The 23,729-nt window shown below is 44.3% G+C and overlaps 1 protein-coding gene across 9 annotated transcripts in view; it reads right to left on the reverse strand.

Annotated features, from left to right (window-relative positions):
• Window positions 1–282: 282 nt before the first annotated feature.
• LOC147901229 (uncharacterized) overlaps window positions 283–23,729 on the reverse strand; it is a 53,563-nt gene continuing 30,116 nt past the window's right edge. The window contains exons 7-11 of one of the 9 annotated variants that reach the window (XR_015541202.1): window positions 14,613–16,729; window positions 3,474–3,588; window positions 1,788–1,912; window positions 1,496–1,599; window positions 283–628 (exon numbers count right to left, since the gene is read on the reverse strand). Coding sequence is in view for 4 of the 9 variants with exons in the window: in XM_087376212.1 (XP_087232338.1) it covers window positions 1,554–1,599; window positions 2,291–2,694; window positions 3,474–3,588; window positions 14,613–16,729 (2,682 nt within the window). In the remaining 5 variants the exon portion in view is untranslated. Of the gene's footprint in view, window positions 629–1,347; window positions 1,600–1,787; window positions 1,913–1,968; window positions 2,695–3,473; window positions 3,589–14,612; window positions 16,730–23,729 lie in introns of those variants that run through there. The other 8 variants (XR_015541200.1, XR_015541201.1, XR_015541204.1 and 5 more) reach the window with 8 other exon arrangements.

The raw sequence follows: 23,729 nt of genomic DNA on the forward strand, positions 1-23,729 counted from the left end.
TTCTCCTCCTCACGTAAGATTTTGGCAATGCCCAAATCTAATAATAATGAGGTTTCACAAAACAAGTAATTCTTTGATGCAAGAGCTTTATAAAACACTTAATACAAGAAGAGGACAAAGATTAGCACGTATTTCAAGCACTTGTGAGCAAAACATCACAACCTATCTTTAATGAGACCAAACACACATCGAATATACATACTAATATACCTCACTAATGAAAGCATGCTCAAACATACCCACAAATCAAAAAGGGGTATCATGAACCTTGCCTTATCCAACAACAAGAGTCCACTTAAACAGTTCCCAAGCTTTGCATGAAGGTGGTGGCCTAAATTTGACTAATATTACAAGGACACTTTCAAAAAAGCACCTTAACACACAAAACCTTCCAAGTCACTTGAAATGTACACACGTTGGGTTTTCCATTGCTCCTTACATAGTCACATATGGCCTCCCCAAGTCACTTTGAATATACACACGTCAGCTTTCCATTGCTAGAAAAAGCTCTTTACATACAGAGAGAGTACTTTGGAAAGTGAATCAGGCCACATGATGGCCTCCTTTCGACTTTTGACTAACTTTGGCTTTCCATTACTAGAAAAGGATCCTCGCTTAGTAATGTCTCCTGTAACCCCCAAAAAAAACGGTAAAATAATCATTTTAGCGCTTAGAGAAGGCATAAGAAGTGTGGGAAGCATTAGACAACAAAATTGAAAAAGGAAGGCACAACACCATGCCCCATCTTGCTACAACGAAACTCTACTCATTCCCAATCCAAGTAACCATATGCTGCTTGCTTGGTGAATTCGTACCTAGGCCTTTACAATGTGATTAGGAGAGTGACAAGAATATATCATCATTACTTACATGTACATATTGCCTCGTAATATTTGGTCCCTCGCATATGATTGTTCCTTACCATGTCTTAAAAGAAAGAACACAGTATATGCGGGCACTTCTAAAGTTGTAATCCTTGAGCCTATCCTAAACTACATCAGTACAAAGAGGTGCTTGGAGTTACCAGATAACATTAAACCTACATTGATTCTTCAAAAGCTGGGAAATCCTAGGTAGTTAGTGCAGCTAGATTTCCAAACAACCCAGTGCCCATGGCAAGGAATGATTAATATAGAAATATGTTCCAAGTACTTCCATATTTCCTTCTCGTGCAATAATCAATTGGCCACTTTAATGGCAAATAAACATAGACAATAACCGCCTTTGTGCTTCTAGATTATTGACTCTCCTAACACATGATGCATGAAAGAAGACCAAAAAAAGCCACAACAAGAAGTTATACTTCCCACGCCTTTTAGTTGGGAAGAACACCAAATTGGGCATGTTGATCAAAACACCAGAATGCCTGATTTCTCCTTGAACTCATAATGCTTTTTCAAACATCCATGAACACAAAATCCCCTTGGTTTGAAATAATTAGCTAGCACGGTATTAAACACAGTTGAGACCTTTAGCTGTAAGTGCACCTGAATACCTTGGATGCATTCACACACTCTGTTACAGAAACTTCAGGCTTATCTAGTTCCACATCTTCATCGTCTGTTGAAGCCACCACCAGACAAATGCCTCTTCTTCTCACTGTAAAAGGAAAAGCCCACTCAGGTTCCAACATTCAGGACTTTTCTGCTATTGGGAAAACCTTCAGATAGCAATTTCACAAAGATAATTCCAGCTGTGTCAAAGACCTCACCATAAAAATAATGCATCTACCACAAACCTTTAACTACCATAAACTAGCCAGCTAACTCTCATAAATCAGGTCTTACCAGCTCACAGACACCCAATTTCCAATAACTGACATCCAAACATGCATCTCATCTTTCCAAATCATCTTTGAAACATTGGAAATATGGAAAGTAGCCTGCTTGCTCATCAAAAGGCAACCTGCTATCTTCATGAATGTTAAAAATTCACACATCAGATGATAAGGAGTACACAAGAGACTAGTTGAAAAACCTAATCCAACCTTCCCCCTCGCTTCAAGCGTCCGACTGTTCATACAAACAATGTCCAGCATCCAAAGGCTGAACTTTGAATCAAAACCAGGAGGCCATGCAGAAATGCATGTATCCAAGGACTCAATTTTGTGGGCTGAAAGCATGACATGACCATGTTACAATTGCTAGACTACGAAGTGCTGTACTTTACAAGAGCTGCCTTCTTTTGACATGCAGTATTCCAGAATGACTCATCTGCTAATGAAAGCAAAAAGGAAAATGTAATGAGAAGCAGCTACAAGCAGTCTATCTAAGTTGTCAGGTAATCCCACCACTTCTGTTTTAGGCTTCGCTCTTCCATCTCTTCTTCCTCTTCTTCGTCCTCTTCTTCCTCCACACGCTCCCCACCTTCTCCTTCCTCATCTACAACTTGTCCATCTTCTTCTTCTCCCTCTTCCGCTTCCTGTTCTTCCTGTCCCTCTGCATCCGCTTCTGCCTCTACCCCTGTCTCTGTTTCAGCATCACCATTTTCATCCCCATCATCATCATCTGCCTGACCCTCTCCGAGTTCAGGAAATCGACCAATTCCTACACCTACTTGTTCAACACCTTCATTGGTGCCCGTCTCGAATCCACTTCGACTTAACTCCACAGCCACTTGCAAAGTAAAATTCTCTTCATCATAATCCTGTGAATTTTCGTTTGGAGCTTGACTATCAGTCATAGCTGTTACATCCTGGTGAACTCGAAAGGAGAAATCAGTACGCAAACGAATGAATAGGTTAGACAGATACTGAGACCCTGAAAATTGCAAAAAGAAAACCAAAAAAAGGAACACAAACAAGTCTGCAGCAATTCACCAAAATATGAACCCGAATTCATGCACAAAAGCATTTATAGTATGTAGGTTGACAATGAATAGTTCTGATTTCACAGAACTGGAAGGATATTTGAATAATAACACCACTGCATGTGAGTCATATTGCGCCAACATTGTAGACCAGGAAGGACAGTATGTTAATCGTACCAGACGCATCAAGCATTCCTTGAACCTCTACTACAGGTTACCAAAGAAAATATCTGCTATCCAAAGTACCAAAGACAGTATTTTTAGGGGCGAGGGAGAAGGCCAAGGGAGGGAAAAGCACGAGGAATATGGAATTAGGAAGCACTGCCATAACCACAACAAGTACTGTTGGAAAAGGGCACAAGGCTCATCACCAAGCTCTTTGTCAGTAACCTTCAAGGACCCTCCGTATTTTCAAGCAGAGCAAATCCTTCCAAAATTTGCACATGGATAGAAAACGATGACTGTACAAGGCAATACAACAGCATTGCTGCACTTGCAATGGTAACATTTACTACTTGTCATCTAACACAACCTCTGGATGGATCCACAGTACAAAGATATCTCGAATTTCATGACGCCCAAACAATGGGTCCAAATTAGCCAGCAACATTCAGTACATCGACTGTCCTTCCAGAGTGAAAACAAGACTAAGCAAGGCTACTTACATTCACATGATCCGGTGATGACACTTCCTGCAGGTCATCGTCAACTTGTTTATCTTGACCTGATATTGTTTTCTCTTTATCATCATTTGACGTTTTCTGGGCTCCCATCTTTGTACTGAAACACCACCAAGAGATATATTTTAAATCCTTCAAACCTTGCTCATGTATCATGGTTCCTGAATACTTTTGAAACTTTGCTAGCTGCTACCATCACCAAAGGGACAATTGAAGTTGGGGACATCTCACTTAAAAGTTAATTAAAATTAATGCATAACCCTTGTACATCTTGCTAGCGTAGGATTAAACAATTATTTATGCAATGCTGTAAGGGCCCAGATCAACTCAAAAGCTTTTGTTGGAAAGATCCCCCCCCCCTTCCATAGAGTATTTCGATACTTATTCCGTTTATCGATCAGTTCGACATTTATAACTAATGATACTGAATATGACAAGTCAAGGACTTCAAAGAGCCGCCTCAACTAGTCACATCCAGAAATGGTTTTTGAATTAGATGTATATACCTTCCTAAGACTAGAATACATCTAACCTTACACACTAAGAAGGTGTTTGTAAGGGACTTTAAACAAACTTATGAGTAAATGAGAAATCTATAACCGATGAAATAGCATAAAGAGACTGATGTTTCTTGCCCAAGTACTTGAGAGTTCAGCTCAGATCCAAGATAACTTCTTCCTGAAGTAGACCTACACCATGGCACTTGTTGAAAACCATCGAATTTCTAAACTTCCAAAATGTGCCTAATCACTATTGCCCTTACCAATTGCCAACAACTGAAAATCACATCATTCAACTTACCTCTGTCACTGTTAGAATTATAGATATAATTCAGCAGTGACCAATGTAATTTAATAAGCTAGTTAGGGGCACTTTTCCCTCTTTAAGAGTTTTTTCCCCCTAACTGCAGTTAGTTCACTAACTATGGTTAGTGACTACTAAGGTTTTGTCACTAGGACAAAACCTTATCTCTCACTCATTGAGTTGTACTCTTCACACTCTTCTATTGCAACTCAGCTCTCAGCTTTCAGCTCTCCAGCTCTCACTCTCTCTCTCTCTCTCTCTCTCTCTTTCTCCATTCTCTCACATTTGGTATCAGAGCAATTGATCCAGTTCCCTGCTTCTTCCCCGTTCAGCTCCAGCCTACAACCCACGCTCCTGCTGCTACACCTCGCCCGTACAGTCCGTACGACTGTACGGAATCCGTACTTGGTCTGCGCGTCCGTACCTTGCCGTACCTTACCTACCGTACCGTACCCGCCGTACAAATCTGCAACACGCGTGGTCGTCGTACATCGCGTCCGTACAAGTGCCGTACAGTCCGTCATCAGACTGTACGGTTCGCCGTACATTTCCGTACCTGTGCGTACAGTTCGCTGCCACCACCGTACAGTTCGCTGTCACCGTCCATACCAACACGTACCTTCTCCGTACTCTGTACCTTTGTACTCCGTACTTCCATACTGGTCCTGCTTCCGTACAGCAGGTAGTCCTCCGTACAATCTCTGATTCCGTACAGGAGAAACTCGCTGGTGATCTTTGGCAGGCTCATTTTGCAGACAGCCATTGTTTGGCTCAGTTTTTTGGGAGTACATTTGGGGCATTTTGTTTGTTGCAGACATTGCAATCATTTTGTAGTTTCGGAGCTACACTTGGAGCAAACATTGCAGATTTGGTCTAAAATTTGGGGCTTTCTGCTGAAATTGCAAAATTTGGGGCTTTCTGTACTTCTGCCTCTTTCTGGTTACAATTTCAAGCTCGAAATTTGGGGCTTTCAGTTTTGCACTACAATTTCTTGAAGAAATTTGGGTATTTTGTAATTACACTGCAATCTCGCTGTGAAATTGGGGGCATTTGCAGACAGAGCGCAATTCTTACAACATTTGGGGCTTTTGATCAATTTGCCCCTTTCGGGTTGCAATTTCAGGCCTATTTTGGGGCTTTTGTGTTGGGAGAGCAATTTCTGGAGTTTTCAGTTCATACTGCCTTTCTTGAAGTGTTTTGCAGCACTTTTGGCAGATTCTGGAGAGTTTTTGATGCTTGGACAGATTTCTAACAGTGCAAGTACAGAAATCTGAGTTGCATTTACAGCCGGTGCTTGGCTGTGTTTTTTGGGAGTTGTGCATTTCATTCCCAGTAAGGGAATTCAGTTTTGTATCTGCTTAAATCTCTTTCTCAGATATGGCCCAGCAAAATCGGAATGACTTCCAGTTCAGTGGTCTTTCACAGGAAAACAAGTTGGATGGTACCAACTACTCCCTCTGGAGTTTTATGTTACGCAATATTCTGATTTCCCGCAATTTATGGGATTATGTGAATGGGGGTGAGATCCGACCAGCAGGTATGGCACCTAATACCCCTCCTCAAAAAGGAGGTGGAAGAGGTCGTGCACAGGGGGTAGCTGCAGAACAAGTTGTTGGTGCAGCTATTGCTACTACTCCATATCAGAAGAGATGGGATTCACGAGATGCCTTAGCTTTGTCATGCATCTCTCTTTCAGTGAAAAGATTTATCATTCCGCATATCCGGTCGTGTAAGACCTCCAAGGCAGCGTGGGATATTTTAGAAAGCATGTATACAGCCCGGAATGATGCAAGGGTATCTTTCTTGAAAAGAGAGTTAAGTAATACACATATGGAAGAGGGTGACTCCATGTCAGTCCACCTCACAAAGCTACAGGATCTTAGAGAGCAATTGTTAAACATAGATGAAATTATTCCTGATTCAGAGATGATTACAACCACTCTGAATTCTCTTCCTGAGTCTTATCTCAGCTTTCATACCTCGCTGAACTGATCATTGAGGGGGGTGCAAATCCTCTCACTTTTCATGAGTTGATAGGACTTCTGCTTCAGGAAGAGCAGACCAGGAAAAACTTGGCTTCACGTGCAGGTGAACAAGCCATGCTCTCAAAGTTTAAATCAAAAACAAAGGGACAGGCAAAGACATCAGTAAATCAGCCTTCCAGTGGGTCAGGACAGCCTTCACAAAAGGCTAAAAATGATGCAAGTAAGCCCAAGAAAAAGGGTTTTTGTCACTACTGCAAAAAGCCAGGTCATCACATTGCAGAATGCAGGAAAAGGCTTGCAAAAGAGAAGAAAAACAGCTCCGGTATGGCTGTTTCAGATTCAGCTCCTCATGCATCTGACAGTGGGGATGCTGCAGCCAACTTTGTTGGACAGGATTATGCCTTTTTATCTTGCATTTCAGATTCTAGGCTGGCTGCTCCAGATGCTCGGGATAGTACAGCCACCTGTAACGATGATACTTATGCATTTTTTACTTGCAGTTATGACTCTTCTACGGATGCATCTGCTTTCAGTGTCAATGAAACACTGAACACTTGGTATTTTGACAGCAGTGCATCAAAGCACATTTTGATGCACATCACTTCTAGGAAGTGTCTTTTTACTTCCTTGCATCCACCTCCCGTTGGTAAGAAAGTCACTTGTGCCAATAACTCATCATATTCAATACGTGGCACAGGAGATGTTGAGCTCACTGCCATTGATGGCTCAATTTTCAGACTTTCACATGTCTTATATGTGCCTGGTATAACCAAAAATCTTCTTTCAGTGTCCACTCTTAACAGAGCTGGATTTCAGGTCATCTTTGAGGATGACAAATGTGCTGTCCGAGACAGGGAAGATGATTATGCCTTAAGATTATATGGTACTCTGCTGCGTGGGCTTTTTCAGCTTGATCTGTTTGAGAAAAGAGCAGCCCATGCTCTTGCAGTTTCTACCCCTACTGCTGCCATGCAGAATGCAGAATTATGGCATGCCCGATATGGCCAAATGCATTACAACAGCTTGATGACACTTCAGAAGCATTCCATGGTTGATGCATTGCCACCTCTTGAGATACCTCCTCCACATGCCTGTGAAGGGTGCATTTTAGGCAAGATGCATAGATTCCCCTTCAAGAAGGATGGTTCAGTTAAAGCTGTCCGCAAATTACAGCTTATACACAGTGATGTCTGTGGTCCCATGAGGACTCCATCGTTGAGTGGTCATCTCTACTTCGTTACATTTATTGATGATTACTCCAATTTCACTTGGGTCTTTGGGCTGAATCGCAAATCAGAAGTGTTCACGGTGTTTAAACACTTTTCAGCCATGGTTGAAAATGAAACCGGACTCAAGATACAGACATTGCGCACAGATAGAGGTGGGGAATACTTGTTTGCAGAATTTGTTGCTTTTCTGAAAGGCAAGGGTATTGTGCATCAGCTCACAGTCAGGCTGACCCCTCAGCAAAATGGCAAAGCTGAGAGGAAAAATAGAACTCTCATGGAGATGGACAGATGTATGCTGAAAGCAAACACATGCCTCACAAATTCTGGCTTGAGGGTTTGATGTGTGCCAATTACATTTTGAATCGGGCTCCCACTAAGGCTTTAAAAACAAAAACTCCCTATGAGGTCTGGAATGAGAGAAAGCCTTCAGTGGATCACTTCCGAGTCTTTGGATGCCTTGCTTATGCTCATGTGCCAGTTGAATTTAGGCACAAGTTGTTAGATAAAGCCATTAAGTGCATATTTGTTGGGTACAGTGCAGAAAGCAAGGGGTACCGTCTCTACAATCCTGCTACACGCAAGATCATAGTCAGTAGAGATGTGATATTTACTGAAAATTCAGCTCACACTCAGGCTGAATTTCAAATGCCTTCTTCTTCAGAGGATGTCTTTGAGGGGTTGCTACCCATTGCCTTGGGTTCCCCTGCTGATATTTCTGATGCAAATCAGAATTTACAGCCACCTCCAGATGCTTTAGTTCCGCCACAGGATGTCTTGCCCCCTCCACAGGCAGTGGAACAGGTGGTGCAGCAAGAAATTGCAGACATACATGCAGCAAAAACAGTCCCAAACTGGCTGTTACAGACTCTCAGGGAGAGTAAAATTGATGCTCCGTTACCTGGCAGGACTCGCAGTGCAGCAAGGCACATGGAAGGTGCTAATTCAATGGAATCAGCATATGCAGGTACTCTTCTTGATGAGGAGCAGCCTGCCACATTCGAAGACACAAAGGACAATGTGCATTGGATGAATGCCATGCACGATGAGTTGCAGTCCATTGAAAAAAATCAGACTTGGGATGTTGTAGACTTGCCACCAGGTAAACATGCCATTGGCACACGATGGGTTTTCAAGGTCAAACGGAAGCCAGATGGCTCCATTGACAGATATAAGGCAAGCCTGGTTGCTAAAGGCTATGCTCAGAAAAAGGGCATAGATTATGAGGAGACATTCGCTCCTACATCCTGGATGACCACCATCCGATCAGTTATTGCAATGGCTGCACAGTTGGACATAAAAACAACCTTCTTAAATGGGGACTTGCTGGAAGAGGTGTATGTCAAACAACCTCCAGGCTTTGAAATTACAGCAAATGCACTTCATGTATGCAAGCTCAACAAAGCTTTATATGGGCTGAAACAGGCCCCTTGTGCATGGTATGCCAAGATTCATGCCTTTTTGACCAGCAAGGGGCTGCACAATAGTCCTACTGAGAGCACCCTCTACATCAAGATGGATGGGGGGGAAATTTTAGTCATCCTTCTTTATGTCGATGACTTACTGCTCACAGGGTCCAATGAAGACAAAATTGCAGATTTCAAAGCTGATTTGCAGACCAACTTTGACATGTCAGATTTGGGGCTGCTTCACTTTTATTTGGGGATCCAGTTCTCTCATGAGAGACGTGGCACTGTTATGTCTCAGTCCAAGTATGTGCAGAAACTCTAGGACAGATTTAAAATGCATGATTGTAAGCCCATAGCCACTTCCATGGAGCCGGGGCTGAAACTCACAATGCATGATGCAGGAGAATTAGTTGATGCCACACTTTACAGTCAGGCTGTTGGATGCCTCATATATCTCTGCAACACTAGACCTGATATTCAGTTTGCAGTATCTCAGGTGAGCAGGTACATGCACAGCCCAAAAACTATGCATTGGCAGGCAGTTAAGCGCATCTTCCGTTATTTGCAGGGCACGAAGTCTTTTGGCTTGCTATTTCCCAGGGGGGGTGACTTGCGGATGCATGCCTACGGTGATTCAAATTGGGCTGGTGATTATGATACAAGGCAGTCCACTAGTGGCAATTGTTTCTTTTTGGGTAAATCTTGCATTTCCTAGCTGAGCAAGAAACAATCTACAGTGGCTACCTCATCATGTGAAGCTAAGTACAGGGCAGCTTTCACAGCAACAGTTGAATGTGTCTGGCTGCGACGTCTATTTGCTGATCTTCATCTGTCTTTGGAGGGTCCTTCTCCAATTCTCACTGATAGTCAGTGTGCCATTGCAGTGGCAAAGAATCCAGTGTTTCATGCTCGCACCAAGCACATTGAGGTTCACTATCACTACGTCAGAGAGAAGTTGCATGGAGGAGAGATCAGTATGATCTTTGTGTCCACACATGACAACGTTGCAGATATTTTCACCAAAGCACTACCACGTGAAAAGTTTGAGGCATTTCGCAATGCTTTGAACTTATATCCGTTTGGTGATTGATCAGCCTTGTACATGACATTAGCACTGCAGGGGGGTGTTAGAATTATAGATATAATTCAGCAGTGACCAATGTAATTTAATAAGCTAGTTAGGGACACTTTTTCCTCTTTAAGAGTTTTTCCCCCCTAACTGTAGTTAGTTCACTAACTATGGTTAGTGACTACTGAGGTTTTGTCACTAGGACAAAACCTTATCTCTCACTCATTGAGTTGTACTCTTCACACTCTTCTATTGCAACTCAGCTCTCAGCTTTCAGCTCTCCAACTCTCACTCTCTTGCTCTCTCTCTCTCTCTCCATTCTCTCACAGTCAGTGCGAATAGCATTCTTCCAAGTCAGATGTATTAACCACTAAAAATCTTTCCATTTACTAACTTTCCACACCATAAACCTCTGGTGACCAAACACTCCTAGAAAATATGCATGTGGGACTCTCTCCTCACCATACACAAAGGACACATAGGGGACATTCTGGGATTCCATTTAGCCAATCTAGCGCTTACTGGTAATTTACAAGCAATTGCTCTCTAGAGTAGCAAGTTGCTGTTGTACAGACCTGGTTTGACGCTGGTTTGCTGTTTGCATGCCTCCCGAGACAGCTGCACGTACCCCAAGGCTGCTGCCCGCATCTGGATGTGTTTTTGATCGCTGAATTGCTGCTGCACACATTCTGAAGCACTCATTTTCGAAGCAGGGCTGTCATTTGAAGCTGCACGGGTCAATTCCAAGCTGCAGGTGGATTTTGCCATGGAAGATTAGCCCTTCTTCACTTGCCCAAGCCTCTACACCCACTCTTCTTTCTGTTCTCAGCTCTCAGAATCTGTATCTCTCACTCTCTCTTTTTCCCTTGGTTGGAAGTCTTTTCTACACCCCTGGGGGGTTGGGCAGAGGATAGGTGCAGGAAAAAGCCTGCCCTTCTCCCATGGACAGCGGTTATATACATTCTGACTTCCTTTTGGTTTGCTTTTGCTATCTTGGAAGGTTTGTTGCTTTGCATTTTGTTGTTTGGAGTTATTTCTGGGCATTACAGGCTGTAAGTAGATACCCAGTCATAGAGGGTATGCCTGGTTGGTGCCAGAGGAACAAATTGGTTGCAGTCTCATGCCTTAAGGCAATTTGAGCACATCTGGGGATTTGCATTGATGCCTTGTCACAGTCAAGTGTCACAGTTGATGAGAAATGCCTTAGTTTTGACCCTCGCACTTGGGTACTAATGGTGCACTAGAATTGGATGCAGGCCGAGGCCAAGGATTGGCTCTGGTAGTGGAAAATGCAAGCAGAACAGTATAAGGGTGCGCCCTTGTTGTAAAGCGGAGTTCCACTATTAAAGAATTAGATAAATACCGAAAGGGGCGCCAAGGTATTTGGGGCCAGTGTGGTGTCTCGTGTAATGTTTCTTTGAGCAGGGGCATTCTAGCCTCCATCCAATTGTTTTCAATTTATTTCCAAGTGTTTTTCAGTGGCAGTTAATTAATGGAAGTGATTGGGAATGATGCAAGGTGGCTATAGAAGGTGTGAATGCTATGATCGTTACGGTTTACTGCCCTTTAGTTAACTGAAGGCTGCTTTTATTAAATATAGAAATACACTGAAATAATTTAACTTAATATAGTCTCGTGAGGCACGTTGACAAGTGGAGGGTGACCTGTTTGCAATTTTCCATCCTGTGTGAAGGAAGTTTCTTTCGAGAAGTAGAAGATTGCCATGAAGATGGCCCATGAAGGCCCTAACTTCAATTGAAGCATGTATTTAGCATGGTCATCTTCACTGCGGTCAACATTACTTGCAAGTATATGCATGGCGAGAATAGCTACTTTATTGGATGCTCTTACCCCTCTTTGAATCTTGTCTCATCATTGTGGTATTTCATGAGGATATGATGATATTTACCAAACGGGAGAGTAGAGTCACTAGGCAAGCCTTTAAAACGACAAGGCAAGGAAGTGATTGGTGCAGAATCCGATGAAGGGGATGAAGGTTGGGTTAGTTCCTATGTAAGGTTGTCTTTCTGCTCTAATGCTGAATGAAAAGAGTAAAGTTGAAAAGTAATCAGCAATGGCGTGCATTGAACAGTTGCTTTCTACTTTTGTTGTTCGTTTTCTTCAAAATTAATTTTGTTTTTGTTATTGCAAAAGAGGCTTCATAAAAAATTAGGCATATCTTTAAACCTTGCAACAAGGAAGCCAGCCCAAGAAGTCCAATGTTTGGCACTTTTATGTGGAATAGCAATCTTCTCTTAGGTGGCGGAACAACAACAACAAAGATAAAGGAAAGTCGTCAAAAAAGAAGTCTGATGCAGATCATGAGACCTTGAAGGCGAATTCAAGTTGCAACCACTGTGGCAAGAAGGGTCAATACTGGAGGAGTGCCCGAAGCGGAGCCACAAGCAAGGTACCGGTTCATCTGCATCAGCCGTGACAACCCCAACGTTTGTACAAGTGGAGATCATGGACACTAGATTTCCATTTTCTTCAAGTAGGGAGGTGATGGGTCAACCCATAGGTGAGCCTCGAAAGGATAGTGGTGCTTTTAGGCACATAACTCTTTCCCGAGAGCAATTCTAGACCTTCGATGGCAATCAGGAAGTATCTGCATCGATGATAAATCCACTATAACAGTTCAAGGTGAGGACAAGCTAAACATCATTCCCAATGGCAAGAGGGGGGAAGCATACCCCCTAGGTACTTCATATTCCGACTCCTATTGTCAGAGTATGAAGATTGCAAGGCTGGCAAGCGCATGGAGTTTGAAGAGGAGTTAGTGGCTATCAAAAACAAAGCGACAAGCCTGGTAGTTTCGAAAGGAGCAATTGACCACGGGTCTACAAACTCTCTGTACTTTCTTCTCTTATAGGTACTCATCTTGGTGATTTGTGGCATTCCGGACATGGTGGAGCAAGAGCGAAGCCTCAAAGTTGGCGTGACTTAGCTTGGGGGGGAGGTCCAAGCACGAGCAGATCTATGACATAGGACAATTGTACTCCGGGTTCGAAGCAATCTCATGGAGCAGTGAGAAGCAACAAGCCTTATCATCAGCACCAAGTTGCTTGTGGAGCTGCATACAAGATGGTACGGCTATGAAGGCTACTTGGCATGGAGGTGATTTCGATGAAGGACATGAAACATCTTCAAATGCTCCATCAACATCCCAGCTCCGTCAACATCCTAGTTCCCTAATCTTTCAGATTGGAGATGGTATTAAAATTTGAAAGTGAACATTTAACTTTGAACAACAAACATTGCTTTCTAGAACGTACCCCTGCAAATAAAGCACATACCTGAGAAAATATTGGGCTATAGGGAGAAATGTTTGAGAAACAAGAAAATGGTTATTACATCATACGCAAGGGACTTCTAGTCTACATACCCTTGCCCAAGGTTGCAAGAACATCCACATACTCCCATTCACCACCCTTAATCCTTTCCATGCACAATTTTTAAATTCCAAGAGAAACAAAAAAGCTTGCAAAATTGCAATTCGAAATCAAGATTCAAGAAAATTGCAATAAGCGATTTACCCCCCAAAAAAAAACCCTGCAATTTTGCAATTCAGAAATTGCAATCAAGATTCATGAAATTTGCGAGACTGGATTTGTGTTAAGAACCTGCAAATTGCAAACCTCCTTCCCTTCCCCCCCCCTTTAAAAAAATTGCAAATTGCAAGCCCCATGCCTATTACTACTCTATGGTCCACCCCCCCAATGCACTCCTCATATAGGGGCTCACAGGTGGGGAGGTGACCGGTCCTATTCCAACAAGACTATGACCAGTTAGATCTCCAGATTATAATTAATTTCAACCATATATCTAGATGAATCCAGGAACATCTAGAACCAGACCTTCCCTCCATGGTAGATCTCCTCTTCTAGGTACTTCCACATTCTCTCTGCTGCCCCATTACAGCTCATGTGCTGCCCATGTGGCAGCCCCATGCCTATTACTACTCTATGGTCCACCCCCCCAATGCACTCCTCATATGGTGGCTCACAGGTGGGGAGGTGACCAGTCCTATTCCAACAAAACTATGACCAGTTAGATTTCCAGATTATAATTAATTGAATTCAACCATATATCTAGATGAATCCAAGAACATGCGCAAACTCATCCTCTTAAAATTATAACACACGGTGCAGTTTCAATCAAACAATAGTCACTCATAAGATTGAAAACCATGAACTCCATCAAGCATAGCAGGGACTAGCTACTATGATATCCCCATTGACGTTATCAGCGCCTAACAGTGGGTGTCGACCACAGTATAAACATATGCTCTCACACATATAAATCCACACACCTACACATACTTGAGCATCCATTTATACAAAGGTCTTCATACTGAGTTTCTGTCAGCACTCCAGAGGTGAAGGGCAGACTCAGCCGTGACAAAGGCTAGCACTAAAGGAGAATTCAACCATGTCATAAAATGCATCCTACATACTTGCACAAGCTACTTGGTAAAGAATCCATACCAAAAGTATCAGCCAGTACATCACAGCCACTTTCAAACGCCCTGCTGAAGATTAGTTCTCAGAGGCACAGTTCCTTTAAAACTAATCAATTTTTGAAAAAATAGGAGCACTTCAAGGTACACACAGAAATTGAAGATGTCTTACATGGTAGAACGCCTAAAATTGTAGCGCTTGACTCCAGGAGTCTCTTTTCCAGAATCACCATTTGCACTACTCCCAATATCACGCTGACGTCGCTTCCTCTTTCCACCAGCCCCAATTTCAGATTCAGCTTCCATATCTTCTGCATCTGTGTCACTCATTTCTTCATTAGCTTGTTGGCGCCGCCGTTTTCTTGCTTGTCTGCTGGATTTAGTATCTTTATCCTGCTCACTAGCCGATGGTACAATAGAATCTCCATCCTTACCTTCTTCAAATCCTTCTTCCATCTCCAACAGTCCTTCCTCTCTATCACCATCCGAAGCATCTTTGCCAGTCCCTTTCCTTTCCTGATAGGGTTCCAAGAAAGCCTTTGCATCCTCCACAACAGCATGTATAGAGCGTGTTCTCTTGAAACCCTTACCTTTCCACCTTTGTCCGGAGTGATGCTTTCCTTTAACACCATAGACATGATCTGGAGTAAAGCTGCCACTCGATCTCGACAGATGTGCAGCCTCGCTATCTTCTCCATCAACTAGTGTCTCCTGTGGTTGTTGACTGCCATGCTCATCAGGAGAATGTGCTGCAGGAGCTTTCCAGTTCCCGTCATCACTTTCTTTTAGACCTTTTGTATCTCCCTTGAAAACAAACTTTGCAGACTTTGCTTCCGGAGAAAGAAAGAGCCCTGAAACACATCTTTGCAACCAAGAAAGTCGGCTTGGAGTTCCCAAGGATTTTTCAGGAGTCGTGTTGCTATTGACTATGGGTGGAAATGAAATGCCTTTCTCAAGAGTTGATTCCTGTACGAGAGGCAAATGCTGCTGGTCGGCAGTTGATATCAAGCCTTCAACATCGTTCCTTTGTAGTATTTGCTGCTCCGATCTGGTGCTATCATCTCCAACCTTTAGATCTTGCCTCAATTTTCTCAACTTATCAGCCTCCTGCAGGGTCTCCTCCCTTTCTTTGATCAAGCCTTCCCTCTGCTCTTTCAGCTTCTCTCTCTGTACCTGCAATTCCTCAATATCTTTCCTGATTTCCACCCACTCTCTCTCAGACTCTTCACGGAGTTTCATGAGTTCTTGCCGTTCTTTCTCAATCTTGAGCCTCTCTTGGTTTGCTTCCTCTACTTTCTTTTCAGCCTGGTTTCTTAGTGTTCCTAATTTTTCCTTTTCCCTCTCTGCATCCTTTTTCATCCTCAATTCCATTTCCTTGAGCTGCTTTTCCATTTCCTCTTTTCGCTTCTCTATAGTTCTCTCCAAATCTCGCCTCTTAACATCTAGGTCCCTCAAAAGGTCCTCTCTTTCCTTTTCTACTGAAGCAAACCATTCACCCCTTTCATGTTCTACAGTGCTGGTGAAAGCTTCCTTCTCAAGTCGCAATGTTTCAGAATCTTTCAGAATTTGCTCTCTCAATGATCTTTTCTCTTGCTTCAACCTGGCCTCTTCATCACGCAACCATTTGGATACCCTCTGTGCCTCTTGATCGGCCCTTTCAAGCTCTTTCTTCAGCTCCTCTCGCTTCTCATCAAGAATGTCCCATTCCTTCTCAAATCTTTCTTTCTCTTTCTTCAATTGTTCAGCCTCCATGGCCACTGCTTTAGTGCGAGCCCTGCAATCATCTATTTCCTCTTTTAAACAAGTCTGCAATTTAAGTAACTCCTCCCTTTCCTGTTCAGTAACTCTAAGTTTCTCTTGCTCTTCTAAAATCTTTTGCTTCTCTAGTTCAATATCTGCCCTCGATTTTCCAGCCTCTTCTAGCAATACCTTTGCAGCTTCCCGTTCTTCTTCAATTCCCTTCTTCTCTACCTCCAGTTGTTTCTCCTCAGTTTTCACAGCACGTTCCTTCTCTCTAAGTGCCTTTGATTTCAAATCTATTTCCTTATCCTTCTCTTTCTGCTTCTCAGACTTCTTTTCCAGCTGTTGCTCTCTTTTTGCCAGTTTCTCCTCTTTGCGGTGAATTTCACTTTCTAAATCTTGAACTGTGTCCCTTTTCCGATCAAGCTCCTCTCTTTCTTCTGAGAAGGATTTCCGTTGCCTTTCCAGCTCTGCCAGGGCCACTTCACACTCTGCCTTCTTAGCATCCAGCTCTGCTTTCTGCTGATCCACTGCCCTTTGCAATTCAATCTGCATCATTCAATGCCTTGGGTTTAATGTACATTACAGAACTTCAGAAAAGGAAAAAGACAGTACAATAACTCTTATTAAAAGCAAATAATTTATATGAATCCAGGAACATTCCCAAACTCATCCTCTAAAAACACAACATAGTGCAGTTTCAATCTCACGAAAGTCACTCATAAGATTGAAAACCATAAACTCCATCACGCATAGCAGGGACTAGCAGGAACATGCCCAAACTCATCCTTATAACACAACACTTTTTAAAAGAAAAGTCTATTTTTTCTTGAGCAAATCCAAAAGCTAGTCAATACTTAATACCCTTGTCAACCAACCTTTATAAGGCCTCTTCAGCATAGCAAACAATCTACAGCACTATTCGAGCTCCTCCTTTGCTAGCCCCCCCTCCACCCCTTCCGTTGTCACCCTAGCTCTCCCCTGGCTCCCCCACCCCCTCAGCTGCACCTGTTCTTCCTTTAGTCCCCCCCTCCTGCTTTTGGTTCCTTCTTCCCTTTCGTGCAGCTGTTTTTTTTCCCTTATACTCACTCCTTCCTCTTCCACCTTAGTCGCCCTCCTCTCCCACCACAACTTTATCCGCAGATGTTGCCGAGGGTTTCTATGAAGGTGGTGCAGCATCCCTTAGCACAGCCGCAACTGTGTAAGGGGTTTTTTCCACGTCTTGGTGGCGGCACTTCATGCAGAGTGCCTTGGAGTCTTCCTTTCGGGTCGGGGTGTGCACTGTGCAGTGATGGGCTGCACGTAGATCTTGTCTGCCCAAACCCGCTCAGATCTTGTTTGCCCAAACATCCCACTTGAGTTTTTCTTTTGGGCTGCAGCTATCATTCGCAGCTGCCCCTCTTTCCCTTCTTCTGCCTGCTCTCAGCAGCCTTCCTTTGCTTTCTTTTTCCTTGTCTTCTTCCCCCTGTGCCTCTTCTCCCTCAGCTATCACGAGAGGTTCTTTGGTTCATTATTTTGGGGTTCGAAAATCCAAGTGGTGAACTTTTCTTTGATCTAGCCAAAGGGGCTCTCATGGCAGCTCCCTCGGCTCCCACACCCCTTCAGTTATCCTTTCTCCAGAAGACAAACAGAAGGTGCATGCAGCTGTTCAGTATCTCCAAGACAAGAACACTGGTGGGCCATAGCGTCGGCCTCACACCCACGACGAGGCAGGTTCGCAATTGAATCTAGACAAGCTTGGGGCTAGAGGGTGATCATATTCAGCAGGCCACCATCTGTGGGAGGGGAAACTTCCTCGTCCAATTGAGTTCCCCCAACACAACAAAGCCTTGGTGGAGCCGGGAACCATCTTCCTCAGTCAGCACTTAGTATTCTTTTCATCCCTAGTTTCTCGGGGACACTCCGCTTTTCAAGGGTTTCGAAGGAGTATCGGCCTATCTGTCCTCCATCGGCAGGTGCTTTGGCACAGTGCTCAAGTCCTCACCAACCACAGCAGCTACATTTTTGCAAATGATGGGGGTCCCGCCCCTTAAGGTGATCATTGAGTCACATAAGACTCCACTTCTCAAGGCTCCGGAAGGAGTGTCGGCCAATCTCGCCCTCCATCAAAGGGTGCCTTGACGCAGCACTTGAGTCCCACCAACCACTGCAGCTACGTTTTTGGCATATGATGGGGTCCCGCACCGGTGATCGTTGAGTCTCCAAAGACTCTACCGGATGAGATATTCCTTAAGACACTCTATGGTTGGGGAGAGCTCGGAAAGAGGGTTGAGGTATTTGGTCTCCCATTCGTTGTAGAAGGATGGGCGATTCAACGCGAGCCTATCCTAGGGTGGCAGGATAGGCCCCCCTCCCTCGCAACATCATCAAGGGCAACAACAGGAGTTTCGTGACGACAAGGCTGAGCGTCAACAGGAGCCCAAACCCCCTGGGTGGAGCCCTCCAAGGGGACTTGGACCAAAGTGGAGATGAAGAAGCCCGACAAGAAGCCATCTTCAACAACGAACGACAGCAGAGAGGGTATCGCCCCCTCCCCCCCCCCCCCTCCCTCTTTGGAGGGGAAGCAAGCAAGCAGAGTCCCCCTCAAGTCGATCTCAGACCCCTGAGTTGACCCCCCAACCAACCTACCAAAGTCAAAGGCCCGAAGTACTCAAGAAACTGTATAGAGGCATGACATTAGAGAGCATGTATCACCTTCCCCCCTATCCCTCCCATTTTTCTCTAGTCCCCTCCGCCGCCCCAGATCCTCCATCCCCCTCCCCCTCCCCCTCCGCCTCCCTCCACCTACCTCCGTACCCCTCTCCCCTTCCTCCCGCAGCCGTTCTTACCACTCATCCTCCGTATACCAAACCTCTCCCCCTCCGCCCCCCTTCTTGATTCCTCCTCTCCCCTCTCCCCCTCATCGTGGAGTCCCATTACCCCTCGGTGCCCAAGCCAACAAGAAAGGGCATGGCTTTGGCCTCTCCCTCTCGATCTCTACAATCTTCCTCTCAATCCCAAACCAACCCGACCCTCTCTCGGCACAAGATGTAGCTCCCACAAAGCAAACTAAGGCAAATGGCCCCTTTTTCTTAACTTCTAGGTCCGATACCTTGTTCAAGATAGCCCCTTTCGTGCGAGTTCTAGAAGCTTCGACCTTAACGTCCTGGATCATTGCCCCCTCAACTTGGAGATGACAGCTTTGATCCTGCAACCTAGAAAGGGGGATCCATTGGAGCAATTCATTACCCCTCGGGAGAGGAGAAGTGGACGCCCATGCATTTGATCTCATGATGAGGACCTAAATGTTATGCATGATGGAGGAGTGGATGGGACCCCAGGGGAGGGAGAAGTGGATTTTCCACGACGACGCGGCTATCGTCCACTTAGGCTTCTCAACATACATACGTACATATGGGGTTTGAGCCTTGCAATAGTTGTGCTCCAATTGGGATCGGAGGTTCAACTCAGATGTTCCAGTAGTGTGCTAGCCATCTTATCACATGACAGGCAATGTGGATTGGTTTACAGATTGGTAACTCCAGCTTTGAGATCCTGAACGTGTACACCCATGCTTGTAGACCGCAACGCTTTTCTTTCTGGAGGTGGCTTACTAAGAGCCTCCCCGATGTTGACTCAGGTTATTGGAAGTGACTTCAACAACCTAAAGTTTTGAGGGACCGGGCCTCTTTTTCAAGCATGCCAACGCCTAAGAGGAGCACGAGAGAACAATTCATTTTTGCAATCAATGGTCATGACCTGATGAGAGAGGTAAAGCTTTCCAAACTTCCCAACAATCTTTGCTTCTCCTTCCGCCAATGGAGGCATATCGCCTGCTAGAGCAACTTGACAGGTTCTATGTGGGGGATGGGGCAATGGACAAAGGGGGAGCTACAGACATTTAGGCAGGTCTTACTATGTCAGATCACTCGGTGATTGTACTTTACCTAGAGCAGCCCTGCCGTGGACTCTCACAAAAGGAGGTCCAAATTTTAGATCAGCAAGAAGAGGTGCAGCAGGCCATGACAGAGATTTGGCAGCAACTGAGAGCCCTCCTAGGGGTGGTTAGACTTGGGTGGCAGATGTGATCCAAGCAACGAAGAGCTCCAATCCCAAGCTCTTCGTCGATGAGTCTCTTCAAGAGCGAAAGAGATCACTAAGGCGGGATCTGTCTTCCAAAAAGGGACTCAAAGAGTAGGACTCGATCTCACAATTGGCTCATAGACCATCATGAGAGTGTGTAGCTCAACCTCCAAGATACAAAGAATCATCGCGTTGAGTTCTCGTACCTTTCTTTGCAAGCATGGTGGGTACAACAAGATTTTTTCATCCCGTTGGCCACCATTCAGCGTGGACATAACTCCAACGGCTGTGGGAGCAAGTACTCAGACCTGAAAGATGTACCCCTTGTGAAGGGTGTGACCCTTGATGAGAGGGTACATTACAATAGAAGTGTCTCTTCCATAGAATGTCTCTTGTGAAGGGTTGTGCCTCATAGGAAGTCCCCCGTCGAAAGGGCATACCCTTTCACAAGTGTCCATTCATCAAACCATCCATAAGTCTAGATATAGAGAAAGGAATACGTCACAGATCGTGACAAAAAAAACCAACTTGTTTGCAACAATCCCAAGGATACCCATCTAGATCCTTTGCACGGGGCAGCCCTTGAGAATGTGGGATCGCCTCCTGAACTCTGTTTGCTTGACAATGGTGACTACCATATACCTGCAACTCCTTTAGCCAATGGGCCAATGGGCAAACCTCCATTCGCCACCATCTAGAAGAAACAAGAGATCTTTCGTGGCCTGATGCTGGTCCATAGACACGACAAAAAACGAGAGATACTCTCGAATGAGCATTTGACAACTCCATGCATACATGGCTGATACTTCCTGAATTCATTTGTTTGAAAAGCCCAATCTTGCATGGTGCCTTCGAGAAAAGACCACTTCACCTTGTGACAAGTCTTCTCGAAACCCAAAGGAAGGATCACAACAGATGGAGACTCCTCTCAGGCTCAATCAATCGCCTCCCAAAAAGGTGAAGATATGTTGCGTTTACGAAAAAAACTTGTCTGCCCGTCGTGAATGATATCCGTGAGGAGGGTTGCGACTGCAAGCTCAAGACGTAGGCTAAGACCTTGTAAGTAGCGCCTAGTAGACTAATCGGTCTTCATTGGCGATTGTCCTTCTCCCTTTCCTTCTTTTCAAGACTGTGGAAGAGAGCTTGCAAGGACTTGAAGCTCGGGTTGGAACAACTGTTGATAGAAGTCGTTGGTCATATCTGGAAGCCACATCTTCATGCACATACACTTTGGAGTACACACCTTTTCATGTGTGACTCTTCACTCTCTATATAAGAGAGGCCCAATTGTATGGATGACACACTACAGATACACTACAGACACTCAAGCAATACAATTATTCCTTGTTCTCTGCTATTTCAGTCTCCTTTCTGTTCCTTAGCACATTTCTAAATATAGTAAATCTAGGATTTCTTACAGTGGTATCAGAGCAAATTTCGCTCCTGCCTGTAGGAAATGCCCCCCACCTTCTAGCGCCTATCCGATACATCTCTTTCCGCTAGAAGGATATCCGTGCACATTGTGCATGGAAGAGATGGAGAGAATGAGCGTAAAAATTTTTAGCGCCAACCCTGCCTAAAGTCATCAATGGCCTCTCCATCTCCCACACATCACGAGTTGATGTGAATGGACACGACAAAAATCGTGTCTTTTCATGTGCTTGGGCTGTCCCAAAACCAAGGGACGCACCTTTTCCACCATCGGACACACCTTTTGATGAAGAGTTTTGACTCCTCACCCAAGGGACACACCCCATCGTGGAAAAAAGGACACACCTCTTCATGTGGGGACACCCCTTTTAAAAACAGGGCCACACCCCTTCATGAAAAGGTACACCTATTCCAAGGGTCACACCCCTTCGAATAGGCACACCTTTTGGAACCAAGCACCCTTATCGGGTTTCTTACACTCAAAATGAAGAAATCCAAAGATAGGTGACCGAACTACTCGATAAAGGTCACATTCGGCCCAGTCGCAGCCCTTTCGGATCTCCTGTACTACTTGTGGAAAAAAAGAATAAGTCAATGCGCCTCTGCATCGACTACCGAGCCCTCAACAAGCTCACTATCAAAAACAAGTATCCATTGCCTCGCATCGATGACCTCTTTGATCAACTTCTACACGCAACACAATTCTCAAAGATTGATCTTCGTTCAAGTTATCATCAAATTCGCATACGAGAAGGCGATGAGTACAAGACAGCTTTTCGAACAAAGTATGGACACTATGAATGTTTGGTCATGTCTTTTGGGTTAAACAATGCCCCGGCCACATTCATGACACTAATGAACGACATTTTCAGGCCTTTCCTAGATAAGTTTGTCATCGTTTACCTCGATGACATCCTCGTTTTCAGCAAATCCCTACATGAGCACAAACAACATCTTCACCAAGTTTTTGAAGTTCTCCGCGCAAATTCTCTCTACATCAACATTGAGAAGAGTGAGTTCTTCAAGATCCAACTCGAATATTTGAGACATGTTATTTCAGCTCAAGGCATCTCTGTGGATCCCAAGAAGGTCGAGGTAATCCAAAACAGGCCTACTCCTAAGACTGTTCATGATGTCCGCTCTTTTCTCGGATTGGCAAACTTCTACCATACAAAGGTCTATCAGTTTTCCGAAATCGCAGCTCCTATGTCCGAATTATTGAAAAGCACAGCAGTTTTTCATTGGCTTCCTGAATCAGAGTATAGTTTTCAACAACTCAAGCAAGCACTCACTACCACACCTGTTATGGCTATTGCTGACCCAAACCTTCCATTTGAGGTCATGACTGACGCTTCCGACATCGCTATAGGAGCAGTCTTGATGCAAGAAGGCAGAGTTATTGCTTTTGACAGCCATAAGCATTCTGATATCCAAACTCGATACCCGGTTTATGATAAGGAGTTTCTTGCCATTGTACATGCTTATCGCTCTTGGAAACATTATCTCATGGGAGCCGACTCGGTGGTTAAGACAGACTATCACTCTTTAAAGTATATCTTTACTCAGCCAATCATGAACGCTCGCCAAGCACGCTCGGTTGAGTTTCTGGCCAACTTTCACATGACCATTGAGTACATTCCAGGACTACGCAATGTAGTTGCAGATGGTCTTAGCAGGTTCACTCTAGCATCAGCTATGGTAATCTCTACATTATCTGTGGATATTCCGAATTCATTCAAAGGGAAGTATTTCAATGATAAAGACTTCGGCACAGCAGTACAAGTTCTTTCAAAAGATCAACCTTCGACTTCCGAACAGAAGATTTTCTCATCCTATTCTTATACGGACGACCTTCTGTATTATCAAGATCGCATCTGTGTACCACATGACAAGGATGTTCGACGTCTTTTGTTAAAAGAGCATCATGTAGTTCCTTATGCTGCCCATCCAGGCATCAACAAGACTTATCGGTTACTCAATGCAACATACTACTGGCCTCAGATGAAAAGCGACGTCATCAAAATGGTTACATCTTGCTTATCTTGTCAACAAATGA

The sequence above is a fragment of the Dipteris shenzhenensis genome, chromosome 6 (assembly GCF_047967505.1).
Source record: "Dipteris shenzhenensis isolate YYH24624 ecotype China chromosome 6, Dip_SZ_1.0, whole genome shotgun sequence".
Classification (NCBI taxonomy): domain Eukaryota; kingdom Viridiplantae; phylum Streptophyta; class Polypodiopsida; order Gleicheniales; family Dipteridaceae; genus Dipteris; species Dipteris shenzhenensis.